General features: G+C 31.6%; 1 protein-coding gene across 1 annotated transcript in view; it reads right to left on the bottom strand.

Annotated features, from left to right (window-relative positions):
• NBEAL1 (neurobeachin like 1) overlaps positions 1-12676 on the bottom strand; it is a 199154-nt gene that overhangs the window by 148645 nt on the left and 37833 nt on the right. The window contains exons 4-7 of the mRNA XM_051983755.1: positions 12427-12588; positions 8354-8435; positions 7604-7731; positions 3573-3655 (exon numbers count right to left, since the gene is read on the bottom strand). Coding sequence (XP_051839715.1) covers positions 3573-3655; positions 7604-7731; positions 8354-8435; positions 12427-12588 — 455 coding nt within the window. The remainder of the gene's footprint in view (positions 1-3572; positions 3656-7603; positions 7732-8353; positions 8436-12426; positions 12589-12676) is intronic.

Here is a 12676-nt window from a genome sequence, read left to right on the forward strand (position 1 = left end):
GATCACAAAATAGATAATTTTGATTATATTAAGTTAAAAAGTTTTTGTACAAACAAAACTAATGCAGACAACTACTGGGCTTATACCCCAAAGAGATACTAAAGAAGGGAAAGGGACCTGTATATGCCAAAATGTTTGTGGCAGCCCTGTTTGTAGTGGCTAGAAACTGGAAAATGAATGGATGCCCATCAATTGGAGAATGGCTGGGTAAATTGTGGTATATGAATGTTATGGAATATTATTGTTCTGTAAGGAACGACCAGCAGGATGAATACAGAGAGGCTTGGAGAGACTTACATGAATTGATGGCTAAGTGAAATGAGCAGAACCAGGAGATCATTATACACTTCAACAACGATATTGTATGAGGATGTATTCTGATGGAAGTGCATTTCTTTGACAAAGAGACCTAACTGAGTTTCAATGGATAAATGATGGACAGAAGCAGCTACACCCAAAGAAAGAACACTGGGAAACAAATATGAACTATTTGCATTTTTGATTTTCTTCCCAGGTTATTTTTACCTTCTGAATCCAATTCTCCCTGTGCAACAAGAGAACTGTTCGGTTCTGCAAACATATATTGTATCTAGGATATACTGCAACATATCTAACATATATAGGACTGCTTGCCATCTAGGGGAGGGGGTGGAGGAAGGGAGGGGAAAAATCGAAACAGAAGCGAGTGCAAGGGATAATGTTGTAAAAAATTACCCTGGCATGGATTCTGTCAAAATAAAATTAAAAAAAAAAAAAAAAAACTAATGCAGACAAGATTAGAAAGGAAACAATAAACTGCAAAAACATTTTTATATCCAAAAAAAAAGTGATCAGGTTAGCTACAGTTAGGTATAGATAGGTTACACTCTACATTAGTATAGAGGACTCATACCAATAAGACTGAATATTAATGTAATAGCATTTTTCAACATCAAGAAATTAATCTTTCCCACTTGGCCAACTACTTAATAAAATGTCAGAACAAATTTTATCTGCTAAAATTAAAAATGAGTTTTTATTTCATTCTTTCACACTCTGTCCTTAAGTATAAAATGTAAATTATGTTGTCATAATAGACTTTCTTACATATATTACTTTGCAATTGTTCATATAATTTACTATGTTTTGGGTCCCTATTGAATTCCATACTAGCAAGGGAATGGATATAGGATCTCAATGCTTTTCTGAATTTGTTCCCATTTTTGGAAATTCACTTTTCATTTGTCTTAGAAGCCAGAGAATGGGGAAGGAGAAAAAAATTTTAAACGTTTTTCCCTTCTTACCTCACCAAATTCTGTTAAGTTTAGTATATTTCTAAATGAAATGTTTACGTGTATATTTGATCCTACTTTGTCTGGTACAGATGAAAATGAAATTTATACAGTAACCTACTCTCTCCTTCCTTACATCCACATTTGTATAATCTTCACCTCACATACCCCAATTATATGTTGGTATATAAACAATACCTCTCTCTTTTCTTTCTTCCCCAATGTTCCCTTTTCCTTCTTTTTTTCTTCCATAAGTCCATTAAAATATAATAAAACTGTTCCTAGGTCTTATTTACTCCCTCTATGATCCTAGAAGATTTCTAAGAGAGCAGTAGGTTCTCAAAATGGAACCACTTCATGATATTGTCTCTTCCCATTGCTCAGATATGTCTACCTCTACATTTCAAAGTATCTATTTACTTGTCTTTGGTCTCTTCATCAGGAGATAATTATTAGATTCTTTTTATTTTCACTTTGTCCTCTCACTCTATTAATAGTCTTGATAGTTTTTATTAAAATGTTAATTTATTTTTAAAATATGTTCTATGAATGAGGTTTCCAGATAGCTCAATAATTCTTAAGATTGTAAAAATTTTTTGTAGGTTCATTGTTTCAAACAGGAGATTTTTTTTCCTGATATTTTTTCAAACTTCCAATTTATTTTAGTTTTTCATATGGTTTTCTAGTTCACTGATTTAATTTTCAAAGAATCTGCTTCTTGAGTAAGGTTTTATCCATCTTGTAATGAGTTGGTTATTCTCCTTATTCTTTGCTCTAGAGATCTCATTTCATTTATGTCATCTTTTTTTTAATTCTTACTTTACTTCCTCCATGAATTTCAGTGACAGTGCCTGTGGCTCTTTTAGGATTTTCTTTGACTGGCACTGTTTGTGGATAATGTGGTATTATTTCCTGGGTTTTTGTGCATGAGTTTCTTGACTCCATAAAATTGATCTTTGATGTTTTCTCTTCACTGTTTTCTCTTTACTTTGATGTTACTTTTTCTTCTATTCATACTTTTAGATCAAAGCTTTATTTTTGTGGCTAGATTCTGTACATTTCTACAAGGAGCAGAAAGGCCCTCTTTGGAATTGATCTTTATCTGGAGTTTAGCTAATAAAGGCTATGTTCAAGGAGTTCTAGAGCAGCTGGCTCATGTGGTATGATTCAAGGCATATATAGATCATTTCCCTCTTGGAACAGCTGTGGCCTTCAGCTATACTTAGCAAGATCTTGATTTGGGCTTACAATTTCCTTCCTACAGGAACATAGCTTTAAGCTCTACATTTTCCTAGAATACCCTGGTCTTAGGGCACTAAGGGCACCCCTGGTCTTAGGAGTGGACGGCTTCCTTGACCTAAACTCAAGCTTGCAGGTTTTTAGCTGTTTATATTTTGCAGACCTGGGCTGGCAAAATTATCCTACTATAGTTTCTATTTGGCTTTCTTGATCATTATAAAATACTATCTCTCAAAGAAAAACAAATTAAAATAGCTTTCATTACAATCATATAGCTCTTATATCAGCAAAAAATACTGTGAACCTAGCAATAAAGAAGAGTAGAAAAAAAGCAAAATTATTCACTGCAGATGACACTGTACATAGATTCAATATTTCCTGAGGTCAATACAACATCATTGTTGTAGACTTACATAGCTGTTTATCCCTTTTGGTCAGTTATTATACTTCAAAGGATATGCACCAAGGAAGAAATCAAGAAGTCTAAATCAATCAATCAATAATAATAAGATAAATATAACAGTACAAAGAATAACAGAATTTAAGATTTGGAAAGACTCTTAAAAGATCTACTAGTCCAATCATCTTACTTCACAGATAAAGAATCTAGAGTATAAAGGTTAAATAAGTCATTCAAAGTTACAAGGCTACTAAATAGCAAAGCTGAGGATAACCTGGCTTCTTCTCCTTCTCCTACACCACAATGTATTTCACAAGATACATCACAGTTTTCAATAGTACTACAAAATATATGTTCTCATAAATCTCTGAAGTTTAATTTTTAGATTAAAAAAGTATAAAATTCTAAAAAATGCTGGGCTGCCAAAGTTTTATAAAATTTTCTACCCAGTGTGAAAATTACATGAACTTTAAGAATAGTTTGTAAAATTGACAACATAGGATATGAAGAATGAATTAACTATTTTTCCATGGGAGCATTACATGTAGCACACAATAAATGTTTACTGTGTCACGCAATTTTCATATTGTAGATTTAACAACTACAGTAGAATGTGCACCAGCAGAAAACTATGACACTAATAAATTGAAAGTGTTACTTACGGTAAAAGAAAGGAATGAACTCCACTGTGAGAGAGGCTGGTTTGTATTTCTGTCTGCTCTTTTCCGCGGTACTAAGGCTCTTTCTGTATTTAAACATAAATTTTTAAAAATATAACATGAATAACTAGCGGATGCACAAACTTATATCAAGATATTTTTGAATAAATGAAAAGGACAATGAAAACCTAAAACATATACTTAGGGTTTTTCAAGGTTAGGGTTGATCTTAAATTAATATCAATAGAGATTTTACTGCTTTGAAAGAATCTGTGTTAGCAATTGCAAAGCATCTTTTATTTACAAAAGCAAGCTTCTGTTTATTTACAAATATAATACAAGTTTCTTTGCAAATTGATAGAGAAGGAATTTTATTATGAAATTTTAATTCATAAAAAATTAGTGTCATAGTTCTAATTTAACTAAAAACATTAGAAATCAATATTTCAATATTAATTTTTCCATCTCCTGAGGCCATTTGCCACCCTACTCCCACTCCCCTCAGGTTTGGTCCGTCATGTTCCTGAACTGACAGCTATCTGCAGTCTCAAGAATTTGAAACTAGAATAATTAGGCTTGAAGATGGTGCCCACAATATTTAGCACTCTATCTGCCAAAGGAAAATCAGAAACTTTATGAGCAAAACCATGAAACACTTTCCACACAAATTAAGTCTGATTTAACCAATTGAAAAAATATTAAATGCTCTTGGATAGGGTGAGAAAATATAATAAAGATGACAATACTAAAACTAATCTATTTATTTAGCGCTATACCAATCACACTCCCAAAAAACTATTTTAATGACCTAGAAAAAATAGCAACAAAGTTCATATGGAAAAACAAAAGGTCAAGAATTTCCATGAAAAAAATCAAATGAATATGGTGCCCATGCTCAAATATTTTTTGACCTCCAATCCTGCACTCTTGGATTTCAAGATAAATATAAAATAAACCTAATAACAAGGGTAGAACTCTCTACTGGAATAGAGTCTTGCCAGAATAGTCAAGCTTGCCAGAGATGATATTAGATACTAGTCCCCCACCTTCCACATTTCTGAGACTATGCTTAGCAATGGAGTATAAAAGCAGATAAAGAAGAATCTAAAAATATCACTTAGAATAATAATATGAAACTTAAATAAAAAAGAGATCCTGCAGCAAAATGACTTAGAAAACCACAAATTCATGTTATCTTTGTTGCACTATTTTATTTATTTTGTTAAACATTTTCCAATTGCAGTTTAATCTGGTTTGGGCTGGCGGTTTTTTGGGAGTCTGGAGAAGGATTTTGACACTTCTGACTTGAGATATAGACAACAGAAAATGCAAATTTTCTATACTCTCCTATGTACTTTATGTCCAAATAGAAAATTGTAGAATGATACTGTATAACTATTTGTGAAGTTCTATCTTTTCTGATATCATGAAATGAATATAACTTCACAGAAATACAAGATTTCCTTTTGGTCTGCCATTTCAAACTTTTGTCAAATGAGGACAAAAAGATCCTTTTAAATTAAATTTCTTTTCTTTTCTCTTCCTTTCTCTTCCTTTCTCTCTCTCTCTCTCTCTCTCTCTCTCTCTCTCTCTCTTTCTTTGCCATTTAGAGTTAAGTGACTTGCCCAGATCTAGGAAGTGTTAAGTGTCTGAGGTCATATTTGAACTCGGGTTTTCCTGACTTCACAGTTGGTGATTTGTCCACTGCAATACCTAATTGTCCCAAACTAAATTTCTTTTAATTTAACAGGTAAGAAAGACAGTGAGAATTGAAATCAATTTAGATGATACATAAGCAGGTATGAATTGTAATTAGAACTTCTGCATAAGTCTATTTCCATTTTATAAACTTATGTAAATTAAAGCAGACCATTAACGAATTTAATGTTTTAATTCCTTCTCAATATATGTTACTAAAGTAATGAACATCCTCTGCTGACAGAAAATTTATTTCTATAGTTCGTGACGTGTAATTCATTCTAATCTTCCTATATTAAACATAGCAGATAGATATAAATGAGAAATCTTTTAATTATAATATTTAACAGATAACCTAGTAACATCAAAAAAGGGCAGGGAAACAAATTTAAATATATCTTTGGATGAAATAAAACAATACGAAAGAATAAATCTGAACTGAACACAATTTCAAATCCAAACTCTAACATCTAGTTCTGTGTGACCACAAACAAACTACTTATTCTCAGGGCATATTTCTTTAACGGAAAATGAGGATAACAACATCTGCTTTACCAATGTCGCACAAATTTTGTGAGTAAAGTACTTAAGTAAACTTCTAAGTATCATATGAGTAAATATTTAATAAATTCTTTGAAAGCTGGTATAGAACCTATTTATTTATTTATTTTGGCAATCACAACAGTAGATTTTTAAGGGTTTTATAAACATTATTTTATGGCAGTGTTAGTGACTTTCCCAATGCTAGATAAATAGCAAGTACTTAATAAATTGATAATATATTGTTAATTAATTAAAAGTTATTAGTAAAGGTTACACACCTTTAAAATTTCGTTTAGCTTCCCAAAATATCATTGACTGGGAAGGAAGTTATTATTTAGGATTCTGAAAATAAAGACAAAACTGCTACTTCAAGTAGCACTGTAATTAGAACTGAATGTTGCCTAAGTTTCATTTTAGCATAAGTGGTATAATTTTAAAAGATTCAAAGTCTCATATTATTTCTTAAAATTAGACTGTCATTTGCTAAAGCCTAATAATAACTATTAGGAAAAAAGTTAAGAAATATCTCTATTCTTTCACTGGATAAAAATCTTATTACTATACCTAGTGAACTTCAAAATCTGATTCTAATAAATAAGACTGAAAAGTAACATAATTCTTTGAGTTGCTTTCACCTAAACCACAAAGTTCTCAGCCCATGCTCTCACTCGGACACTCAATTAATTGTCTTGATTTCTGTATTTCATTTGCCTCTCTATCTCCAATCCTATTTCATCCCTGTTTCAGAGATAAAGCAGCACCCTCTCTTTCTAGTGCTTTAATCTTCCTTAATATTTAATTATCCTTGGATTTAAGCTTTGTCTGTCCCTCATTTCTACAGTCTGTTGTCATCTTCCTAATAACCTGTTTTCTTTTCACCCTTGAGAAAAATGTTCTTTCCTTTCAATCTCTCCATTTCTCTTAGACTATTAAATTAAACTGTCTCTTTCTTTCTATGAGAAAAACCTTCATATAATGATCTGTTTGAAAATTCTAAGCTTTTTTGGTTTAATGGTGTTAAAATGCTCAAGAAGAAAAAACCCGTTTCACACCATTAAGAAACCTCTGGCATAAACTTAAGTAAATACCCACTAACTAAGTAAGATTCTGACTGAGTGGATTAAAGGAAGGATGAAGATTAAAGTGGATTTTTGTCTCCATTTCAAGAGATTTTAATAAGGGCCTTCTGGAAACCACAAGTCAAAAATGTGTTCAAAGGCTAAGTATACTGAGTAGCAGATCAAGCATGGTCTTGGTAAAGGGAACAGCCATTAGAGGAAAAAAGATGTAAAGAAGTAGATATCAGTTTCCATTGAGAGGTGACCAAAAGAAATCCGAAGAGCCATAGAAAAACCTGGAACAATCTCCCAAAAGCATAAAAGAAAGCAAAAGTCTAAGGGGAGATAGATGACCTCTAAACTTAACAATGAGAATACTTAACTGGTAACTAGGAGTTTATTTTTCATAACCAAAAGAGAGATAATAGAGTTCAGGATATGTAATCAGAAAGATGGGTTAAAGTTAGCCCTTTAAATATACTTCGTAGTTGTGTAACCATGGGCAAGTTATGTATCTCCTCCAAGTCGCAAGTGAATTCTCTGACTCTAAATTAGAAGCAGATGAAGAACTACGTCTTTATAAAATTAATCACCTTAAAATGGCTTCTACTCGTTATTGACACAAACTGTGGCTCAAAATTTAATGTGTGAAACTTGTATCTATAGCAGGTATTACTTGATATTCTCAAGTTAAGTGAAATAAGTCATTAGAACTTATGATACTATGTGACATACCCTGCAATTCTGTGCCTCCAATTTCGATATGGGTCATACAAACTCTCACAAAAAGCCAGTGCATGTCTAACAAATTCTTCAATAGAAGTCTGATCCGCCACATCTTTCTCTTTTGTTTTGCTTTTTAACTAAAAACAAAAACAAAAAAATCTAAGTATCAAAACTTTAATTTGATAAATATTACATAAACAAAATTACATAGACTTAGCCATAGAACGTTCACAAAATGTTTATTAATTCAAATAAGCCTAACTTTCTAATATAAACAAAACATAGTTCTATCAAGATAAATTAGGTTCATTTGACATTTATTTAGACTGAATAAACTCCTAAAAATTGTGAATTTTCCAGAAATAGCATTTAAAATAAATGGCCAAATTCCAATGGTCTTGTGATAGAGAAAGCCATTTGGGTTCAAAATATTTTAAATAAATAATTATTTCATTAGGATACATAATAAGTAAATCGTTAGTCAAGAATCCTTAGGCATGTTTTAATAATGCCAAGTTTTCTAACAGTATTGCTTTTTTAGTTAAGAATAGGTCCTTTAATTCTAATAAATCATATTGCCATGTGCTTGTTTCAAATGGCATACACAAAAAATAATGGAGCTACATATACTCTTATAATTCTCTTCAAAATTACTAAGCCTCTGAAAACATTCTACTCAAAATATTGTACTACAAAAGCAAATGCAAACAATCTATTTTCTCTCAATAAATTTTTAAGGGAATGTTAGTTCACACTTACTTGCTGAATATAGAGTGTTGTCATGGTGATAACATGATTAATGTAGGAACAAGTCCCAATTTCTTCCACATTAGACAGGTTTCTGTGAGAAAATAAGAATTATAGTAATTTATATGGAAACATAAGAATAAAATACAAAAACTGTATATAACCTTTAGACAACAAACAGCTAACTTAATTTTTTTTTTTTTTAGATTTAAACAAAGTAAAAAAATGAAACGTGGAATCAACCAAGTAACTTAAAAATGAGGTTCTGAATAAAAATAGGTCTCAAACAATATGTGAACTTTATAATGATAATCACAGGAAAATTCAGATTTTAAGTACTAAAGATAGGCAGCACTGGCTGAGGAGCCAAGAGAATGGCTCATGAGTCATCCTGGCTTTGTTCTCACTTGTGTAACCAAGACTACATCACTTTACCTTTTCCCACCTGAGTCTCCTCTCGTATAAAATAAGAGGATAAGCTGCATAAAAAAAAAATTAAAAAATAATAATAATAATAATCTGGAATTATATAAGAAAATTCACCAAACACTGATCTGATTCAATCCCACAATCCCAATACCAAGCATATGTTTCAAAGAGAATTTTTTTTAAAAAAAGGACTCATACATAAAAATCTTCATAGGGAAACAAAATTTATTTTTGTTGCTGAATTGGGAGAGAAAGTGAGAGGGTGAAATGAAAAAATAAATTATTGATTGAAAAAATAATAAAATTTAAATAAAAAAAAAGGAAACAAAATTTATTGAGGAATGGTTGAACACACTGTAGCATATGAATGTAATAAAATATTTTATATCCATAAGAAATGATAAAATCAGAGAAACATAAAATTATGAACTGATGCAAAGTGAAGGGAGCAAAACCAAGAAAACTACATCTATAGTGATTATAATAATATAAATTAAAACAACACTAAAATTCAGTTGAACGTAGACTAAATACAACAATCAAATCTAGTCCCATGTAAAATACGGTTCATTCACTTTGATAGATGATAAAATATAGGAGCAGAATGTTGCATACATATCAGAAACATTCACTTTGTTCAACTATTTTTTTAGATCAGGAAATGGCTGTGGTGCAAATATGTCTAGATATTAACAAATTTTTTTAAAAAATAAATAAAAATACTTGAACTAAAGCATATTAAATGTTACTGTTACACCTAATATTCCATTATTTTATAATTCAGTTCTCCTGTACTCCTTAACAAAACAGATTTTGAGGTTCCCTGAGATAAGGTATTTCTATTTTTCTATTTCAAATATTTTCTGTATGCATCTAGCATAAAGCCTTATTATAACTTGAATTTTTTTTTATTTTCAGCAAGACCAATTCAGAAACAATTCATAAAAGAATTAGAATTACCTTAAAGCACAGGAGAGAAATTTTAAATTAAACATTATGAAAAACAATTCTCTATCTCTAGAATTTCTATTTTACCATGTATTTGGCATTTACTTACTTCTTAAATCACATAAATTATCTCATTTCATTGATTCAACATGTGTTTACTAAATATCTAACAAGTGCCAGATGCTGCTAGGTATTAGGGATACAAACATATTTTTAAAAAACCAAGAAGCAACAAATATACATAGAAAAAAAAATATATATATATATATATATATGCTAAGTAAATGAAATTAATTAAAGGGAGCACTGGCAACTGGGAAGGGAGAAGATTATCAGAAAAAACTTTAAAGAAAAGGGGTGGCACTTGAGGTGAACTAGTAGAGGAACAGAAGGGAGAGTATTTCAGATATGCATGGGAGACAACTTCGGCAGATGGCCTGAAGGGAAGCAATGGAATGTTACTCAAGAGGAATAAGAAACTTAATTTAGTCAGAAGGTGGAGTATGTTATTGTATAATAAAACTGTAAGGCAGATTGGAATCAATTTGAGCACTTTAAACACTTGAGTAAAAAGACTGTATTTTACCCTGGAATATTCCACCTTCCATAATTATTCCACATAAGCAAAGAAGTGACATAACTGGATCTATACTTTAAAAATATCAATGTTGCAGATAGAAGGAAGATATATTCAATAAGGTTGAGAAATTCAAGGTAAATGGACTAATTAGGAGCTAAGGAGTCCAGGGGAAAGAAGTAAAAGGCCTGACAGAATGGGAGCCCAACCCCAAATTATAAGATCTTTGAAGGTAGAGTTTATCTTTTATCATTTTATATCGACTAAAGCAAACATATGAAAGAATGCTCCAAATCACAATAAGAAAAACACAGATAAAAACAAACAACTCTAAGGTTATTAGTAAACCAACAAAGTTAAAGATGGGACACTAATGTATTGTTATTGAAGCTATGAATTTGTCCAACCATTCTAGAAAACAGTTTGGAATTATTCAAAGGACTAAAATATCCACATTCTTTGATTCCAAGCTAGGAAGTCAATGACCAAAATAAGGCCCCATGTAAAACAAAAATGTTTATAGATGCACTCTTTGAGGTAACAAAGCACTAAGGAGAGGGAGGTGGGTAAGCAAATGCTCACTGACTGGAGAATGAGAAATAAATTGTGGCACACAAATATAATGAAATAATTGTTATACCATAAGAAACAATGCAGAAGTACAGAGAAGTATCAGGCTTTTAAATTTTGAAAAATTAAGTAAGTAGAATCAGGAAAGTAAAGTACTACAAAAAAATGGAAAGAGCAATGACCAACCAAAACTGAATGCCATTAAATAATAATGTCATAATAAAATATTAGCTATCATTTATATAGCTTTTTAAAGTTTGCAAAGCATTTTACATGCCTTCTTATTCGATCCTCTCAATAACTCTGTGAGGCAGGTGTTTTTATTTATCTCCATTTTATATATAAGAAAACAGAGGCAGAGGGAAATTAAGTGCCTTGACCAAAGTTATACAACTAAATGTCTAAAGAGAGATTAAAAGTGAGGTCTTCCTGACTTCAAGTCCAACACTCTATCTACTGTACCTCAAGTTTGCCCAAAATTAATGGTCTTAAAAGAAATATCCAATGGTTTAATCACAACTTGGTTAGGTTATTCTGCCTAGTGTTTAACACCCTCTACAACCCCTCCTATCTTTCCAACCTAATTTCTGATTTTCCCTTCTTCACCTTCTTTCTTGCCACAAAGATGGACAACTCTGATCCTCAGAAATGCTCTCAAATTAAATTGCTAACTGCCTCACCCAAAATCTCAGTAGTAAATAACAATTCCTGGATTCACCCCAAAGACTTCTGATGCCAAATCCAGCATGTTTTCTACTATTCCCCAGATGTAACTTGGCAATATCCCCTCAGAAAATATAAGGTTTGGATTATAGCAAAATATGCTGAGCATAGTCAAACTCAAGTGGGAATGGATTGCTGCCAGCTGCACATGGACTTAAAAAAACCACAAATTAACATTATCTCTGTTGTGTTATATTCTTATTTTGTTAAATGTTTCCATATTACATTTTAATCTGGTTACAGGTTCATCCATGAGTCTGACATGCCTAGGCTAAACAATGAAGAAAAGAGAGCACTAATTCCTTTTTACTTGCTTAATCACAGTATTTCTAATTTTACAATACTTCTAAGATTGCATTGTGGTTCTGGCAGTCACATCATACTATTTAACTTATACTACATTCAAGTACAGCTGGTGGGTAATTACTCAGTGGTTTTCAAAAATTAACATTAGCAACTAGATATAAAACTACTACAAAATTACTATTGCTTAGCTTATTTTTTTAAACTCAAATTAACTGAAAATACACAATTAATGAATTATCATTTAGATAGTGTTATCATGACAAACAGATAGATAGGTGGCACAATAGATAGAGAGTATAGGCCCTAGATCAGAAAGACCTGAGTAAAAAATCCAGCCTCAGATACTTCTTAGCTGTGTGATCCTGGATAAGTCACTTAACTCTACTTGCTTCAGTTTCCTCATCTGAAAAATGAGCTGGAGAAGGAAATGTCAAACTCCAAATGGGTTCACAAAGAATCAGAAGGACTAAAATAACTAAACAACAACTCACAACATTAGGAGGTGATTGAATCATGTCTAAATGTCAGATACCTGCAAAGGATTATGAAGAACTTGACAAGGAGAATTGACAAAGCCTGTTGTTGCTCTTCTAGTCCATCTGCCATTTTTTGCACACATTGTAGTAGCTGGCTTCTTAGAACTTGTAGAATATTATCAGGAAGAAGAGATATTCCAGGAGGCACATCATCTACTCTATAATGCAAGGTGGGGGGGGGGAAAAACCTTTAAGAATTAATGTGCAATCCATGAGGTTTCAGATGAGGTTCTAGAAAAGCTTTTT

Source organism: Antechinus flavipes, chromosome 3 (assembly GCF_016432865.1).
Source record: "Antechinus flavipes isolate AdamAnt ecotype Samford, QLD, Australia chromosome 3, AdamAnt_v2, whole genome shotgun sequence".
In the NCBI taxonomy this organism is placed as follows: domain Eukaryota; kingdom Metazoa; phylum Chordata; class Mammalia; order Dasyuromorphia; family Dasyuridae; genus Antechinus; species Antechinus flavipes.